General features: G+C 32.7%; 4 protein-coding genes across 9 annotated transcripts in view; 2 read left to right on the top strand and 2 right to left on the bottom strand.

The window, feature by feature from the left end:
• The first annotated feature begins 287 nt into the window (after positions 1–287).
• On the top strand, positions 288–4,071 carry LOC105199140. Of its 3 annotated transcripts, XM_011166100.3 has the most exons (8): positions 288–561; positions 643–1,649; positions 1,731–2,137; positions 2,372–2,550; positions 2,624–2,786; positions 2,896–3,084; positions 3,156–3,210; positions 3,279–4,071. In XM_011166100.3, the coding sequence occupies exons 2-8, from the start codon at positions 854–856 to the stop codon at positions 3,356–3,358; spliced, it is 1,869 nt and encodes a 622-aa protein (XP_011164402.3). In that variant the 5' UTR covers positions 288–561; positions 643–853; the 3' UTR covers positions 3,359–4,071. The 3 variants fall into 3 exon arrangements, with proteins under 3 accessions (XP_011164402.3, XP_039302220.1, XP_039302221.1); XM_039446286.1 differs by having other exon boundaries at positions 643–2,137; XM_039446287.1 differs by having other exon boundaries at positions 290–561; positions 643–2,137; positions 3,308–4,071.
• Positions 4,072–4,452: 381 nt separating this feature from the next.
• On the bottom strand, positions 4,453–9,479 carry LOC105199034 (RING finger and transmembrane domain-containing protein 2). 4 transcript variants are annotated; one of them, XM_011165937.3, is made up of 5 exons: positions 9,264–9,479; positions 6,336–6,585; positions 5,546–6,259; positions 5,237–5,452; positions 4,453–5,151 (listed from the first exon to the last, which is right to left on the bottom strand). In XM_011165937.3, exons 2-5 carry the CDS (start codon positions 6,576–6,578, stop codon positions 4,918–4,920), a joined length of 1,407 nt encoding a protein of 468 aa, XP_011164239.2. In that variant the 5' UTR covers positions 6,579–6,585; positions 9,264–9,479; the 3' UTR covers positions 4,453–4,917. The 4 variants fall into 4 exon arrangements, with proteins under 4 accessions (XP_011164239.2, XP_011164240.2, XP_011164241.2 ...); XM_011165938.3 differs by lacking the exon at positions 9,264–9,479 and adding an exon at positions 8,917–9,079 and having other exon boundaries at positions 4,831–5,151; XM_011165939.3 differs by lacking the exon at positions 9,264–9,479 and adding an exon at positions 6,828–7,616 and having other exon boundaries at positions 4,831–5,151.
• A 47-nt stretch (positions 9,480–9,526) lies between these two features.
• The window catches only part of LOC105199032 (alpha-tocopherol transfer protein-like), a 45,361-nt gene continuing 39,509 nt past the window's right edge, over positions 9,527–15,378 (top strand). The window contains exon 1 of the mRNA XM_026133031.2: positions 9,527–9,660. The gene's annotated coding sequence lies outside the window, so the exon portion shown is untranslated. The remainder of the gene's footprint in view (positions 9,661–15,378) is intronic.
• LOC105199139 (probable citrate synthase 2, mitochondrial) lies at positions 10,939–15,354 on the bottom strand. The gene is made up of 8 exons (XM_039445769.1): positions 15,330–15,354; positions 13,867–14,144; positions 13,059–13,397; positions 12,452–12,651; positions 12,048–12,180; positions 11,697–11,891; positions 11,522–11,623; positions 10,939–11,232 (listed from the first exon to the last, which is right to left on the bottom strand). The coding sequence occupies exons 1-8, from the start codon at positions 15,352–15,354 to the stop codon at positions 11,035–11,037; spliced, it is 1,470 nt and encodes a 489-aa protein (XP_039301703.1). The 3' UTR covers positions 10,939–11,034.

The raw sequence follows: 15,378 nt of genomic DNA, 5'->3' as shown, positions 1-15,378 counted from the left end.
CAAATCGCTACATTTCGTCGGTATGACAGGTATGTACCCTATCTCAATAGTCATCAAGTTTGGAGCTTGATATCTTGGTTCACGGGGCGACACTTTTTTCTGCCAAATTTGTTAGTTTCATGTGAAAACGCGTCGAATGTGCCTACTTTAATCAAAATCGGAGCTGGTAGAGATATTTACCAAGATTAGAATTCGACCAATCAGATAGTTTTAATTTTAATTTATTTTATTATGATTGGTCGAATTCTAATCTCCAATATGAAAGATGGCACTCAAGGCTGCGTTTAGAATGAACGTCTAGGTGCACCCAGACATCATTCTATCCTTGTTTAACATTCAGTAAACAACAAAAATAAAACGACATCTGGGCGCACCCAGATGTTCATCCTGAACGCACCCCTGTTGTGCCACCCACCTCAACCAACCACAACTTTGCACTGTCATCGAAAGTCTTTTGTTTGAAAAAGTATTTTCGAGAGCGGAAATCCAAATGTCAAACCAGGATTAAGAAAAAGTATTTTAGATTTGCTGTTGCAAATGTTGTAAACGCTGTAAGCTGTGGTAAGTTATAAGTATTTCGAATATGATTTTATATTTTTAAACTTATCTTAAACTTATGTATGTTATATTCTTAAACTAAAGAACTCGCTACAAGGAAAGTTGAAAAAATATTGTTCCTCGAAACCTCCGCGCGGAATTAAAAAGGGGAAGTCAATAATATCAAGAAGAAGAATAGATACCAACAAGGTTTATATTGTGCCATATTGAGAAAAGAATTCGTATGTCAAGAAAAATTTCCAAAGATAATTTCTAAAAGATAAGCAGTTATTTGAAAAAAAAATAGTAAAGCAAAATGTTCAAGAAAAATCAATCTTTGGATACGGGAGAATCAAAAAAACTGTTTATAAATATTGCTCAAGTACCCCACTACCAACCAGAAATTGAATCTTTTGAAAATTATAGCGATAGGCTTACCGCGTTTCTTGAAGTTAATAAAGTAGCTGAAAATGAGAAGATTAGCACCTTGATTGCTGTCATCAGCGCGGAAGCTTATGTTATATTAAAGGACAATGTTTACCCAGAAAAGCCTGTAAATAAGAAATATGTTGATCTGATAGAAGTACTTAAAAAGCATTATTCAGAAACTTTAATTTTGTCAGACCGTTTGAAATTTAATAGAAGGTCTCAACTACCCATGGAAACAGTTGCCGAATATATCCAAGTATTGAGGCAAATGGCATCCAACTGTAATTATGGAGAGTTCCTAGACGAAGCTTTAAGAGACAGACTTATTGCAGGTTTAAACGATGTATTCTTAATAAAAAAGTTATTAGCACAACCTACCAATATGACTTTCACACAAGCATCCAAGATATGCTTTAATTATGAAACATCTTCAGAGTTAAATTTAAGGAAGAACAAAGAGTTAGTACAAATATTACCTAATACCAGCAAAGTAAAAAGTCAGCAGAATCAACAAGGTCTAAAAATATTAAAAGCTAAGTCGAATGTTCGACGACCAATTAACAAAAGTAGTCATGTGAGATGTAGGGAACATGGAGCTAACAGATGTCCAGTTTGGAAAAAGCAATGGCTGCATTTCCAATGTGGGAAAAAGGGCAACGTATCTACAATTTGCAGAACAAAAGGTAATATCAAGTCTATTCGACGAAAAAATGAAAATCAACCCAAGACTATTATAACAGCAGACAATGTAAAATCTATTCAAGGAGTAAATGGAGATCAATCCAACACTATTGAAACAGAAGATAATGTCAAGTCTATTCAAGGAGAAATTGAAAATCAACCCAACACTATTATAACAACAGACAATGGAAAGTCTATTCAGGGAATAAATGAAGATCAATCCAACACTATTGAAACAGAAGATAATGTCAAGTCTATTCAACGAAAAAATGAAAATCAACCCAACACTATTATAACAACAGACAATGGAAAGTCTATTCAGGGAATAAATGAAGATCAATCCAACACTATTAAAACAGAAGATAATGTCAAGTTTATTCAACGAGAAAATGAAAATCAACCCAACACTATTATAATAGCAGACAATGGAAAATCCTACCCTCTCATATCCAAGGAAATGATCAATGATTGGCTATCATTATCTGGTCTAGTATGTATTGATGCTTTATGATCTGTTTTTATGATTATTACATGTATAAATTTTTATACAAATAAAATGATAAAGATTTGGAGCATTGCAGTAGAGTAGTTAAATGAAATAAAACACTAAAATGTGACGAAAATATTATAATTTATAAACCTCTTCCTCCCTTTGAAAATTATTTGCAAGCCAAATATTATGAAAAATTAATAAAATAAATAATATTCTACTATAATTTTTCAGGACACTGTATCTACTCGTACTGTGCAAAATCAACAACTTGTGCCATGCGAACGCCAGAATATCTGGCAAGGAATCGTGGAATGGATCGAAAAAGCCAAAAATCCTACAGATGCGCAAAAGCAAACGAGACACATCCCATGTCAAGTCTCGGCTAATGCGAAAGATGGAGATCCAGAATTGTAAATCATTATTTCTTACTATTGATGTGATACGCTTTCTGTGTATTTATTTTAAATGACGTTTACTTTTTAGGAAAGCGGATACGTGGCCGCCAAAATTGATAATGCAGTTGATGCCAAAACAGTTGATAGGAAGTATTGGCGGTACCTATTTGAAAAATTCTAAATCCGTCGTATTTCACCCGACACCGTGTGAAGCATTGGAGTCCTTAACGAAAATGATGACTGCTGGATTTGTAAGTGTATTTGTTATACATGTGCTGTGCATTAAACTTGGATTTTTTATCTTGTTCATACAAATGCTGACAATGTGTATAATAATATTTAAAATTTGATATATTTCAGGCAGGTTGTGTCCATTTTACTTCTGCATCATCAAGTCCAGCTTGCGAAATAAAAGTACTTATACTTTTATATACTACGGATAAAAAGACATATCTAGGCTTTATCCCAAACGATCAAACAGCTTTTGTAGATCGTCTTCGCAAGGTTATACAGCAACAGAAAACGTCTCAAAACGCTTCTGCAAGACAAGTAAGTAATAATAATACGAATTAACGAAAAGGGAGAGACCAGAAAATAACTCTATGTGCTTATTTCGAAAGGTTTATCCCGGACTCTCATTCCGGTATCCTCTTTTACCACAGGCATATAAAAAAGGTTCGTATCCAAGTTCAGAAAGCATTAAATATATGTTCTTGTATTTAACAGAACTTTCAATGATTTAGAAATTCTTATGATGGATATTTCTGTCCAGATTGAACAAATGACTTCAGTAGTGGGAACAGTAAGAAAAGGAATAAGGTGAATGTCTCAACTAGTAACCTAGTTAGTGACCAGGCACATATTTTATTGGAATTGCAAGGAAATTTTGCATTGCATATCGCCAATATTAACTTTTTAACGTTCTAATTTCGAAGTATATGTTATATGAGTTTTTATCAATTTTTTATTTTATTTTATTAGTTTAAGCATATTAAATGCGAGCACATGTCATTTAAAACGTATGTGTGACATTGGCTTTTAAGATACGCGAAATCCATGACGCACTTGCGTCAATTAATGATTGTACTTAAATTATATATTTTATCACAAATAGTGATAAAAGTGATCACTTATATTATTTGGACGTAGAAGAAGTTAACAGTAAATGCAAATGTATTACATAGCTAGTTAAAAATAAAATAATGGTGGTGGTTACTAATATGTACGGAAAAACGTACGAAATAGTGACAGGCTAGATAAAATAGCTTGAATTAATGTGATTTTTATTTGCTTCAGGAATTAATCTTGTGTTTTTATTAAATTTTAGTTTTTTTCATATTAATTTGTTTTGCAGCTCTTTAACGTTAAAAAAACTTAACTGTGTGATGATTTGGAGATAACTCTTTACTTTAAAATATATTTTTATGTAGTAAGATATATAAATCAAAATGAAAAGATCGAGTGAAATTACATTTATGAAATTAACATATACATATTTGTACCAACAAAATACTTGAAATTGATATACTGCTTTCCTTATCGTTGTTATCATTTTATTCCACACAAAATTCTGTCTGAAATTTACAAGTCACTAATGTACATATGTATACAAATTGATGTAAAGTCAATTATACATGTGATGTTACTTTTATATTTAGAATTTTACACTAAATAGAATATATATTATTTCATAAATCATATATACATAATAATTTTATTCAATATATATAATTAATAAAATTAAAAAATATATTTTTTTATTTTATATACTTGAATTTTAATAATTATATATTTAAAAAAATGTATATATATACATACATATATATACATAATATACATCATATACATATGCAATAATAAAATGTAACGTATATGTATAATAAAAATTCGGGAAAATTTAAAGAACACAACGTCAAATGTTATTAAATTTTAATTTATCTGAGATAATTTATTTAAATGTTTCTTATATTAACCGTAGATTTTATTAGTTTTCTGAAAGAATCAGTTTTTTCGTCCATTTTTTTGGCTCGGTCATGATTTCTTCAAATTAACGCTATACAATTCCTAATTATGACGATTATGTACAACACATTTTACATATCTATGTATATACAACTTTTTAATTTGAGCACATATGTACAACTTTTTTAAATCTGGATATTTTAATCTTGTCAATGCATTTACTATAAAAAAGATCACATTTTTATTTTAATATTATTAAAGTTTCATCTAAAATAACTCAAAAGATGTAAAAATTCGAGGCTTATTCGATTACGATAAATAATGGAAAACACGTTCACCGTTAACAGAACCTCTTACATTTTTACTTAGTAATAAAAAACTGTACAAAAATTATCTCTAAAGAGATGATAATTGACGGAATCAATACAATTGAATGAAATGTGTTGTATGACCATCCCGGTAAATCGGATCGTCCGTGATGGAGGCGCGACACAAGGGACACGAACGTTCTCTGTCGAGCCACGTCGAAACGCACATTTCACAGAAAATATGCTTACAGTGAAGTCTAACTGGTGTGGTATATTCTTCATGACAAATGGCACATATACCGCCGGATGCAATTAGCTGTTCTTTTGACGGAGATACTCCAAGACTCTATAAAAAAAAGCATTACACAGTATAATCATACAACAGTATAACACTCTTGAAAATATATTCGTGTCTTGAAGATCATGCATACCACGTTTTGAAACAGTTTCCATGCGGCAGTGCGAAATAGTTTGAGACGCGATAGTAAATCATTGCCCTTGCTCATTGTATACATTATCGAGAAGAAAATTCCCACGATTTTTTCCGGACCTTGATACGTTTCGAGCAGATAATATAACCATGGCTGGACGGGCGCAACGCATCGATAGAGTTGTGACATTGCTTCCACCATAAGATAATATTTTCCCTGAAATTTCAAATTTGTATCTGATTATATCTGTATCGTCACCTGTATCATACTATTTTTAACAAATTAAAGAAGTAAAAGACAAATGTTTACCCGATTCTGGAACGCCAGGAATCGTACCGGTAGACAAGTCAAGAGAACTTTGCACATGATAGTGATGAGTTTAAGGAAGAAGTCCATCACTATGACGTAGCAAAGCAAGTCCCAGATTGTGAGTGGTTCAGCATTGAGTGGTTCAGCATAAGGAATGAAGTTATAGAGATTAAATGTATAAATAACAAACAAGATGCAGCCACTGATGTAGCACAGAATCAGCATGAGCAACGGCCAACTCCGATTGTGCTGTTTGGCGATCTCGCGCTTAATGTCATTGTTAGCGTGAATGAACGTGAAGAGTAGTATAACGAACGTGAGTATTCCGGTTCTGTGATCGTAAAGACCTTTGGCAAGAAGAATGGTGATAAAGGGAACGTATTGTTGAAGTTGCTTGAGCATCGCTCGAGTCTCCGGACCTAACTGGACACTGCCGCCGCCGGTTTCCGAGGCGCTATTATTGTGATTTTCGACAACTTCGTTTGCAGTCTCGTGCGTATTATCCGATAAATTATTTGGCATTGTTGAGGCTACATGATGATGATGATGATGATGATGATGATGATGATTGCGCAAAGGTTCATCGTGAGAATCTGCACTGTTTGTTGCAGGTTCTTCTAGATTGATCACATAGCTATCGCTTGGTAAGGTGACTGGATGGACTTGATTTCGGAGTCCATTAAAGGCCAGGAGCGACGTCAACGATATGTTGGGCTGTTTCGACAATAAGAATAATTAGTTAATTGTCGTCTCTGACATTGACAATGCGATGGTTTCTAATGCTACGTACCGCTGCCTGTTGTATGAAAGGACGAATTCCTTGAATGGTGGAGGAGATGTTGCCCGCAAACATTCTTGAATGTTCTGCCGTTCTGATACCAAAGTTGAACGCCGTTCCGGGACTTATACTCGTTAGAGTGTACCTGGTACTACTTGGTGATTCTTGTCTGTTTTCGTTGGACGACGATATATGTGGCGTCCTCGAGTCACAATGCTCGTTCGCCGTTTCCACTATCGACCTATTCTCAGCCATATTTTATCTACGATACACAAATATTTTTGTCAATTTGTGGATATCGGCGTTCATTAACCCCAAGTTCCCCTTATATTACATCATTGCGTAAAGCATGCGTAAGATGCTTCTAATGATATGAAAGTAAACAAAGTAATATAGAATGTTACGTAATGCGATGTTATGTTGTCTTATCAGAATATACGTCTTAGGAAATATCTAGTTCGAGGTCACTACTTAGTTTTCGATGAAACTGATTTAGCCCGGTATCTTTTTGCGCAATAACGGAGAAAAGCAAAAACAGTCGCTCGGCATTGATAAAATCATTAATCAGTCGTTAAAAATGACGTATTTGAGAAGGTTATGAAATCTGTCGTATTGACGTAATGCACGCATATGGACACGTGACGTGAAAGTAATACGCAAAATATGAAATTTTGCATGTAACCATATTGTAATCAGTAAAAATTTATGACTTCACGGAAAATGAACACAGAAAAATATTGTTTCCGTACTAAGAAAAACGATTAGTTTTTCACGTGTGTAAAGTTAATTGCGTACTTTTTAAATTTTATTTTTTCAACAATTGTGCTGAATTGTGTGTTATATTTGTGCCGCAAGTTACAATAAAATAAATCCTTTCGACAGTCCCGGCATAAATTTGATACAATTAAAAAAAAAATTCAAAATTTGGAAAGTACGAGTCAGGCTATCGAAAATTTTGTTTTTCTTTTATTTTCTGAAACGTGAAAAAAGTTACAAAACTGTAATTTACAGCACAAATCGGCACATAGCACAATTCAGCATAATTATTAAAAATATACAATTCGAAAAGTACAAGGCTAACTTTGCACGCATTAATCTTTATTCGCATTAATCTATCTATCTTCTTTTGAGTTATCTTTGCAAGAAATATTTTCTTGATAACAGTCTTAAAATACACTTATCATGTACTTGAAACGAGAATACATATTCGTCTAAAATAAATTTGTGTATACGTACAAAAAATATATACTTGAAAAATTAGAAAATAAATACAAAAGTTTGAGGCTCCTGTAGAATAACAATTCAAATGAGAACAAGAGGAGCTTAAAAGCCTTGCTGGCTAAATACAAAACAAAGTCGAAATGTTTACTTTTTTACTTTCATATTTGTTTTGTATTTGGCACATAACACCCAGCATGGCTCTTAAGCTCCTCTTAAGCTGTTCTCATTTGAATATATCCTTGAATTATTTCAAATACCTCATAAATTCATATATCTGTAAATGCATCACAAATTGATCATAAGCATTAAATTTATTTAAAATATATTCTGAACATTAGTAATTTAAACACTTCAATCAAGAATATAAAGTTAAAACAAAAATTCAAGTTGCTTACCATTTTGACTTTTCTTCGATACAATTTTATAATAGAGTACTTTTCAAAAGAGTATTATTTTTTTCTAATATGATAAATTCGAGGATAAATTGCTCTAAAATTTGTGACGAGTATATTTTAAGGCAATTATTAAGAAAATATTCTCAGCAAAGGTAACTCAAAAGTCATTAACAATCTAGTTTTATGCTTTATATACATATATTCTTTTAAATTTTGACTTTATATATTTCTTTTCATTAAAATTGTTTGGGTCATATTCATTTTTTACTTCAAACTTGAACCAAGAGTTTGTTCCAAAGATTTCAAACTATCAAAAGACTACACAATATTTCATTTTGGTGTTAAAGAAAATTTTGTAATGCACAGGTTCCATAGTAAAAAACTAACTGGTTTGGAAAAGTGTAGGAACACAATTTTTAGGTTTGACTTTTTTCTCTAAGAAAATATGGTTTACCGTACATATGAAGCTTTGTTCAATGTGAAAGGCTAAGTCTATTCGGAGCTACATAAGTTACTGTTATGGTTTCTAATAGACTCTTGACATAAAATAAAGTCTGTCCTATGGCTCCTCCTGCTTTCCATGAATAGTAAGATTATTGATTATTTTTAAGTTACATAGAATGACCTCAAGTCTAAATACGTGCGGTGATAACTTTCACAATCTCAGTCTGCATTTTCCAAAAATGACAAAAGTAGTCTTCGTGTTCGAGTGTCAAACATCTTAATAAATTTTCTTTCAAAATTTCTTCTCATTAAAAGAAATTGTTTGCTCCTATCCGTTATCTCAACAGAACTTTCTGTTCAATCACGGCAGCACAATCTTATATCATGTTTGTAAAATCCGTAAAAATAATAATGGATTACGCAGATTTTTAATTTCATTCGGACTCGGCGAACTTTGTACTAGAATTCACATTTCGTGTGTTATCTCTGTTATGACGTACACTCATATTTACCGTTACGACAGGTTTTCTAACCTTCAGACGATCGCCGTTTTCAGCGCCTACTCAAACATCTTTGCAACTTCGAGTGACGAAAACTACACCTTTTTAGTCATCATCTTTACGCCCACAAGTCGTCGATCGAATTTCGCGGCCTTGTCAAGCCGAATTATTCGGTTTCAAGCGAGAAACACCTGAAACCGGACCTTTAAACCGCCTCTCAAACACATCATTTGTCCCCGTAGAAAAATAAAAAAATTATAAAAGCGTGTAATAAAAAAAAAGAGAAACATCGAAAATGGGAAACGGTCGTGTGCCGGGAGAGGGCACCCTTCCTTTTTAAATAATTTTCGAGATTTTACGTTCCAATAGAGTGTAAATACCTTGCGAGAGATCGTTGTCACGTGAGAGATCTCGCTACGATCATCGAGAGATGCTTATCATTTTCTACGACTGTGAAGGCTCGTGAAATCCCGTGAAGTTCCGAAAATCGCGAACACACACACACACACACACACACATACACACGTCACTATCTCGTGGCGAGTTCTCGCGTTGTCGGTGATCAGCCGTCTGTCATCATACAATTTCGATGTGCGAACGTGTACCACGTCGCGTCATACCACTCTCGTCGTGTGGCTTATCTGGACGACGTCGATTGGATCTCGCTCGAGCACGCGTACTCGGCGTGAATAAGATCGCAAAACGCAACGCAACGGTTCGTGGGTTTGAACGAACACTCCATGGCGCGTTTCGCGATTTTCCTTCCCTTTGACCAAGGTAAGTTCCTTTAATGTTACTTCAATAGTTGAGCGTGCCCACAAAAGAAATCATCGTCTTGACTGGGAAGAAGGCATAGAACATGGGAGAAGCATATCGTTCGTACTATTTTTCTAATTTTTCCGTGTATGTTTTATGCGCATCGACACTGGAATGAGAAATCTGCTTTACCGTCGTATTCGTTCGTTTTGTGTCAACGAGTACCGAGATTAAACGTGCAGATGTCGACACGTGTCTCGGAAAGTGCTTCGCGCTAGCATTGAAAAAGAGAGGACAGAGTGCCGTTCTTTAGAAATTCTAAAAAAAAAAGACGAATAAAATAATATAGAAATCTGAAATAATCAGGTTTGAGTAATAACTAATTAAAAGGTTAAAAGTTAAATAATAAAGTTAATAACTTTTAACTTAGTTAATTTTAAATAATTTAATTTTTAATTTTAATTATTTTTAAAACATTGACTTTTTTAATTTATTCATTTTTTTGAAGGTAAAAAATTTATCTAATGAAAAAAGAAAAAAATTGTTTCAAACATTCTTACATAAAAAAAAACATTTTTTGTAATTTTATGTAGACTTAATTAAAAAAATATGTATATGTATGTATAAAAATTTGTCGATCCATATTGTAATTCTTCTGAGTAATCTAACTAAAAAAATTGAGAATTTCTAATTTAATATGAATAATGCTTTTAAAAATTAATTTTTAATTTAATTTAAATTAATTTAATTTTAACGTAATTTTTAATCGAGCTAGTTTTTTGTTCATGTAACTTTTAATGTAACTAAATTAATTTTATAAGTCATTAACTTTAATTTAATTTAGTTAAAAAAATATATTATCCAATCCTGGAAATAATATATCAGAAATATTACAGAAAGAAATATTTCGCAAGAGAGCAAGATTAATAAATAAAAATAAAATTTAAAATAAAATAAAGATATGAAATTAAAAAATTGTAATTCTCTCTCTCTCTCTTTCAAAATAAATTACGATAAGCGTATGATAATAGAAATTAACAAATAATTGATAATTAATACATTAAGAAGAATACAATGTTTTGGAATGGACCCAAAACGGTAAATTTTTACTCATTAACGTAGACATAGAAATAAATTGAATATAAAATCCTTTGAACTCCAATGGCTTACGCAGTTTCATATGTTAGTATTTTATAATATATTGTAACTTGAAATTTTTTATTTTTATTTTTATATATACATATTGTATAAATAGCTTACGAAAGGATTTTATATTATTTATATTTATTCCTACTTATATTAATGAGTTAAACTTGATCATTTTCGCCATTTCAAACTTTCCTACTCTTCTTAAACTTTGAGGCACTTTGAGGCAAACTTTTTTCTTGGTTTTGCTTACTTTCGTATCGTGCGTTTTCGTTTTTTTATACTGTCGCCATAAATCGATTCTATGTAACTGTAAGTGCAATTTGATATCGGATGCTCGACAGGCGCGTTCACGACCGTTGTCCAGATTATCGAGGCAATCGCTCCCAAAGCTCGCGCCATGTAAAATATCATCTGATTGAACTGCATGTCTTTCAGTCCATAATACTAAGCAGAGGAATTATCAATCCAAACATCGATTAATTCTTTAAAACGATCAAAGCAGACTTTTTACATCTTTAAGCTTTTCTGTCCAAGAAATTCTGAATTGCTACACATTTTAAATCATGAAATACTCTATACTGTGTACATGTGTGTTTATAAAATATATAAAATTTTATAATAGATGAAGTTTTTAGATGGCATAACAAATAAATATATTATAAATATATTAAATATATTATAACATTGAATTTAAAAAGAAAATTTAATTTCTGCTGTAAAAACGAGATTCTACCTGAAAAATAACAGGAGCCAGGGCATTTTGCTCTGGATAAATGTCTTTTCTTTTTGCTCTTCTCATTGTCAATCTTAATATCCGTGTGACGTCCAGAGAGAACTGTGAAACTTTTAGTATTACTGCTTGTACCTTCGCAAGTATGAATATTTTTTCCTCGAATTTATTTATGTACCTTCATTTCCGAATTGTTGGACAAATGCTGCTTGGCGTAATGCAAGAGCGCGGTGTATCGTGGATCGCAGAAATCGGCCTCCTTGTGCCCTATCAATTTGTCCCTGCTCAATAAATTCAGTATGCAAGCTTTCAAAGCGTGTTCCGTCCACGTGCGTCCGAGTCGATCCTTGATTTTCGTTTGTAACTTTTTCCACTGTATATTTTATATATATTTTATATCATCACGAACATATATAATACTATATTTATATAAAATATATAATACATTTAGGCAAATAAATTTTTAATATATAAAAAATAATATATAAATGTAAATAATATTTTTTATAATCCATTGTCTTTTTTTTACTTCCAACATCGTTCCACTTTTGGGCTCATCGACGTGCGCCAAAACGGTGCTCGCTAATATCTCATTTATATGGAGATCAGTTGAACCCAAAATTTGCGTGACATGAGCGATCGGAGCCCCGCCATCATCGTCACTGTTAAGACAGATAACGTTCAATTCTCTTGTATTTTCCTTTTATTCTTAAATTAGAAGCTGCAGATTATAATCGTTACTATCTACGCGACACGCGTTTTCGTCTTTTAATTATAATAATGTCGTTTTCATCAAATATAACTTGATACTTTTTTATGATTAGTTCTGCTTTGTTTTTTTAATATTAAAATTTATTTTTATCAGAAATAAAATTTTTTATATTATAAAGACGCACAGACATACGCACACAATGAAAAATTGTGATTATTTACGCGTTTAAGGCAATGTACAGTCTGAGAAAATCTGCGATCGATGATCTTCTGCCGTCGAAGCTCTCGCTGCTCAAGCAATCTAACAGAAATTGCACCCAGTCACCGTCACCGCTCACATTTGTCAAAGTTTGGCCTTTGGCAATCAGGCCGATGATCGCTGGTAAAGTTGCAAGAAATTCCATGCCATCTTCATAAGTGTACTTAAAACCAAACAAACGTAGTTCTACACGTTAGCTCTAATACATGTTAGGTAATAATTTTCTGCAATGGAAATGCATTTTTATACAGAGAATATCACATCATTTTTTTTCTCTACTAATTAGCCATGATTATAATAAGCAAGTGATGCTTCACGATTTACTTTTAGAGATTTTGATATTTTGTGTGTCTCAACATTTTTCGTTATTTATATTATAATACTTTTATATTTTACTCTCGTTTCTTAAAGAGATAATTGCGTTTTTTTACGTTTTTAATATTTCATCATATATTTTATAAGGAAACATTTTTTGATCACTATTTACAATATGTTAACTTGGATAAATAATTCTTTATAAGGTTTTATTTATTAAGCAAAATTTTGTGAAGTCAGAGTATCTTCAACTACCTCCCAGTAAGTGTAGGGCATAGCACCGTGCTTTTTGGCCTCCTTCGCCTGCTTGCTGATGTCGAAAATTGTGAGCGCGACCGACAGTCTGTGCATGGGCGTAATTGTCTCGGGCATCGAACGCAGAACGGAAGCTATCGTCTCACCCCGTGTTCCCGACCACCATTCCGTACATTTTTTACGCCGTGACGTCCAGTCGGCGATCAATGAAGCAGTTTGCTGCTGCGTCGGGACGTCACCGGTTAAGAGCAACCAAAACACCGCCTCCGCGCTCGGCGAGTTTCCTTCGCGAGGCAGCAGACCGATCACTTCCGGTATAGTCAGGCCACGGTACTTGATCTGAAGGAGTTTGTTTTAACGTTAAAGTTCCAAAGGAGAGTATTTTATAATGTGAGTCGCAAAAACCATTAAAATTTTTAATAATTTTTGTCAAATATCTTTCATGGAACACACTTAAAACTTTAGGAAAATGTGTGTGATAAAATAAATTGACGAATTTATGAAATTATATCATCTTTTACACATTTTTGGAAGATGATATATCATCCTTGATTTTTTAACAGGTCATTAATTTAATATATAATTTAATTTGTTAACCTATCTATTTTATACATATTTTTTTCTTAAATACCCAAGCAAATAAGCAAGTGGCAAATTTTTGAAATTAACGACGCATTAAGTAGGAACAATGGCGATCTATAAGAATGATTGAAAATAACTCAAAGCGAATAGAATCCGACGCTACGAATTTAATTAGTGCAATAGGCGATCTTAACGATTCCAGGATTAAATATTCTGAGATTATTACGCCGTGTTTAGGATCAAGTTCCGAGATCTCCCTGACGATGGTTTTCACATCGCTCATCCCCGTGTACAGGTTCTCGACCGTGATCTGACTAACGACGTTCTGACCAAAGTGAAATCGAAAGTTTCTCAGGAGATCGTGGTGCACGGGGATCTTCTCGCAGAGGGCTTCCTTTAGACTCGTGCTTGTGCTAGGCTCCCCTCTCGTCTTGCTCACCTTAGGTTGACAGATTCCACATTCATTGCATTTATCTGGAGGATCGCTTATCTCTCGCGTAGATTAAGCGACGCCACTTTGACGGGACGGAATTCGCGAATTTTGCGAATTAGTCACTCGCGCGAATCTCGCGTACTTTGATAAATTAATTCCAACCGTCAATGCGTGTCGTTTCCCCGTTCCGAAGCCAATCTTTCCGTCGTCGGGAAATCGTGTGTTGCAATTCCTTCTGCTGTTCCACGCAGCTAACAGACGGACTCTTTGACATCGGAGTCCTCTTGACGGACGTAACATCTTTCATAATAATTTGTTCAATCGTGAATTTGAATTAACAAGTAATACGCTATGCGGAAGTATACGAGATGATGTGACGATAAGTGCCCTTTCGTAATACTTGAATTTATCTCTTGTGTTGAATTAGACAGAGAATTTTTTTCACGTTAAATCACTTGAAAACATTTTGACACGTTCAGTCTGAAGGAAAAATCGGAAGAGATATCTCTCGATTTTACTGTTTTGAGTTGTATACTTCAAGCAATTCTTCCATTCAAGACGAAGCAGTGCTGGGGAAAAACTGAGATGATTTCAACAAAAATATTTATTTTAATTTAATGACCTATAAAAAGTTTAAAATAAGTATTTTGTGTAGTATAAGTATAAAAGAAGCAAATAGTATTCAACATTTATACAAATATTAAAAACAAGGTATTTATTTTATTGTTCATTTCGATACGTCGCGTCATAGTTAAATTTTTTTTCCATTTTTTATTGTTCATTTTCTATTTTTTAAAAGCACAAAATAGACAAAGAAATATTTATCTATAACATATCGAGAGATGTAGTAAAATAAAAAAATGGTATTTGTAAATAGAAGTGTTATAAGATAAAAAAATATTATAAAACGGTATAAAATAGAAACGTTTCTTTTAAACAAAATATGTTATTTTAAATTATATATATATATATATATATATATATATATATATACATACGTTAGATACTATTTGCTTTTTTATATTTTTTTTACGCAAAAACATTTACTTCAAAGATTATTTTTTATAAATAAAATTTTTAAATAAATATTTCTGTTGTTATATTTTATTTCAGTTATTTTCTCCAACACTGAGAAGAACTGTTTGCATGATTAGTATTTCATTTTGTGTTTCTTTTTCTCTCACTTTTTTATCTTGTTACTGCTGTTATCTTCATTACGTGTAGGTCTCATAGCAGCAGACTAGCTGGTGCCTCACCTTTTGCTTTGTGCTTAGCTGACATTGTTGCATTCATCTACTTATCATC

This window comes from Solenopsis invicta, chromosome 2 (genome assembly GCF_016802725.1).
Source record: "Solenopsis invicta isolate M01_SB chromosome 2, UNIL_Sinv_3.0, whole genome shotgun sequence".
In the NCBI taxonomy this organism is placed as follows: domain Eukaryota; kingdom Metazoa; phylum Arthropoda; class Insecta; order Hymenoptera; family Formicidae; genus Solenopsis; species Solenopsis invicta.
This window is presented reverse-complemented; position numbering and strand designations above follow the sequence as displayed.

What these genes read in the sequence shown, in the direction of transcription:
- LOC105199140 (XM_039446286.1), top strand. Translation starts at nt 854, where the DNA reads ATGTTCAAGAAAAATCAATCTTTGGATACGGGAGAATCAAAAAAACTG. An exon ending in AAATGATGACTGCTGGATTT is followed by an intron (nt 2,787 to 2,895) that starts GTAAGTGTATTT and finishes GATATATTTCAG; the next exon opens with GCAGGTTGTGTCCATTTTAC. An exon ending in AAAACGCTTCTGCAAGACAA is followed by an intron (nt 3,085 to 3,155) that starts GTAAGTAATAAT and finishes TTATTTCGAAAG; the next exon opens with GTTTATCCCGGACTCTCATT.
- LOC105199034 (XM_011165937.3), bottom strand. Translation starts at nt 6,578, where the DNA reads ATGGCTGAGAATAGGTCGATAGTGGAAACGGCGAACGAGCATTGTGAC. An exon ending in TCCTGGCGTTCCAGAATCGG is followed by an intron (nt 5,453 to 5,545) that starts GTAAACATTTGT and finishes TTGAAATTTCAG; the next exon opens with GGAAAATATTATCTTATGGT. An exon ending in GGAAACTGTTTCAAAACGTG is followed by an intron (nt 5,152 to 5,236) that starts GTATGCATGATC and finishes TTTTTTTTATAG; the next exon opens with AGTCTTGGAGTATCTCCGTC.
- LOC105199139 (XM_039445769.1), bottom strand. Translation starts at nt 15,354, where the DNA reads ATGTCAGCTAAGCACAAAGCAAAAG. An exon ending in TGCCCTACACTTACTGGGAG is followed by an intron (nt 12,652 to 13,058) that starts GTAGTTGAAGAT and finishes TTTGGTTTTAAG; the next exon opens with TACACTTATGAAGATGGCAT. An exon ending in CTGTACATTGCCTTAAACGC is followed by an intron (nt 12,181 to 12,451) that starts GTAAATAATCAC and finishes CTGTCTTAACAG; the next exon opens with TGACGATGATGGCGGGGCTC.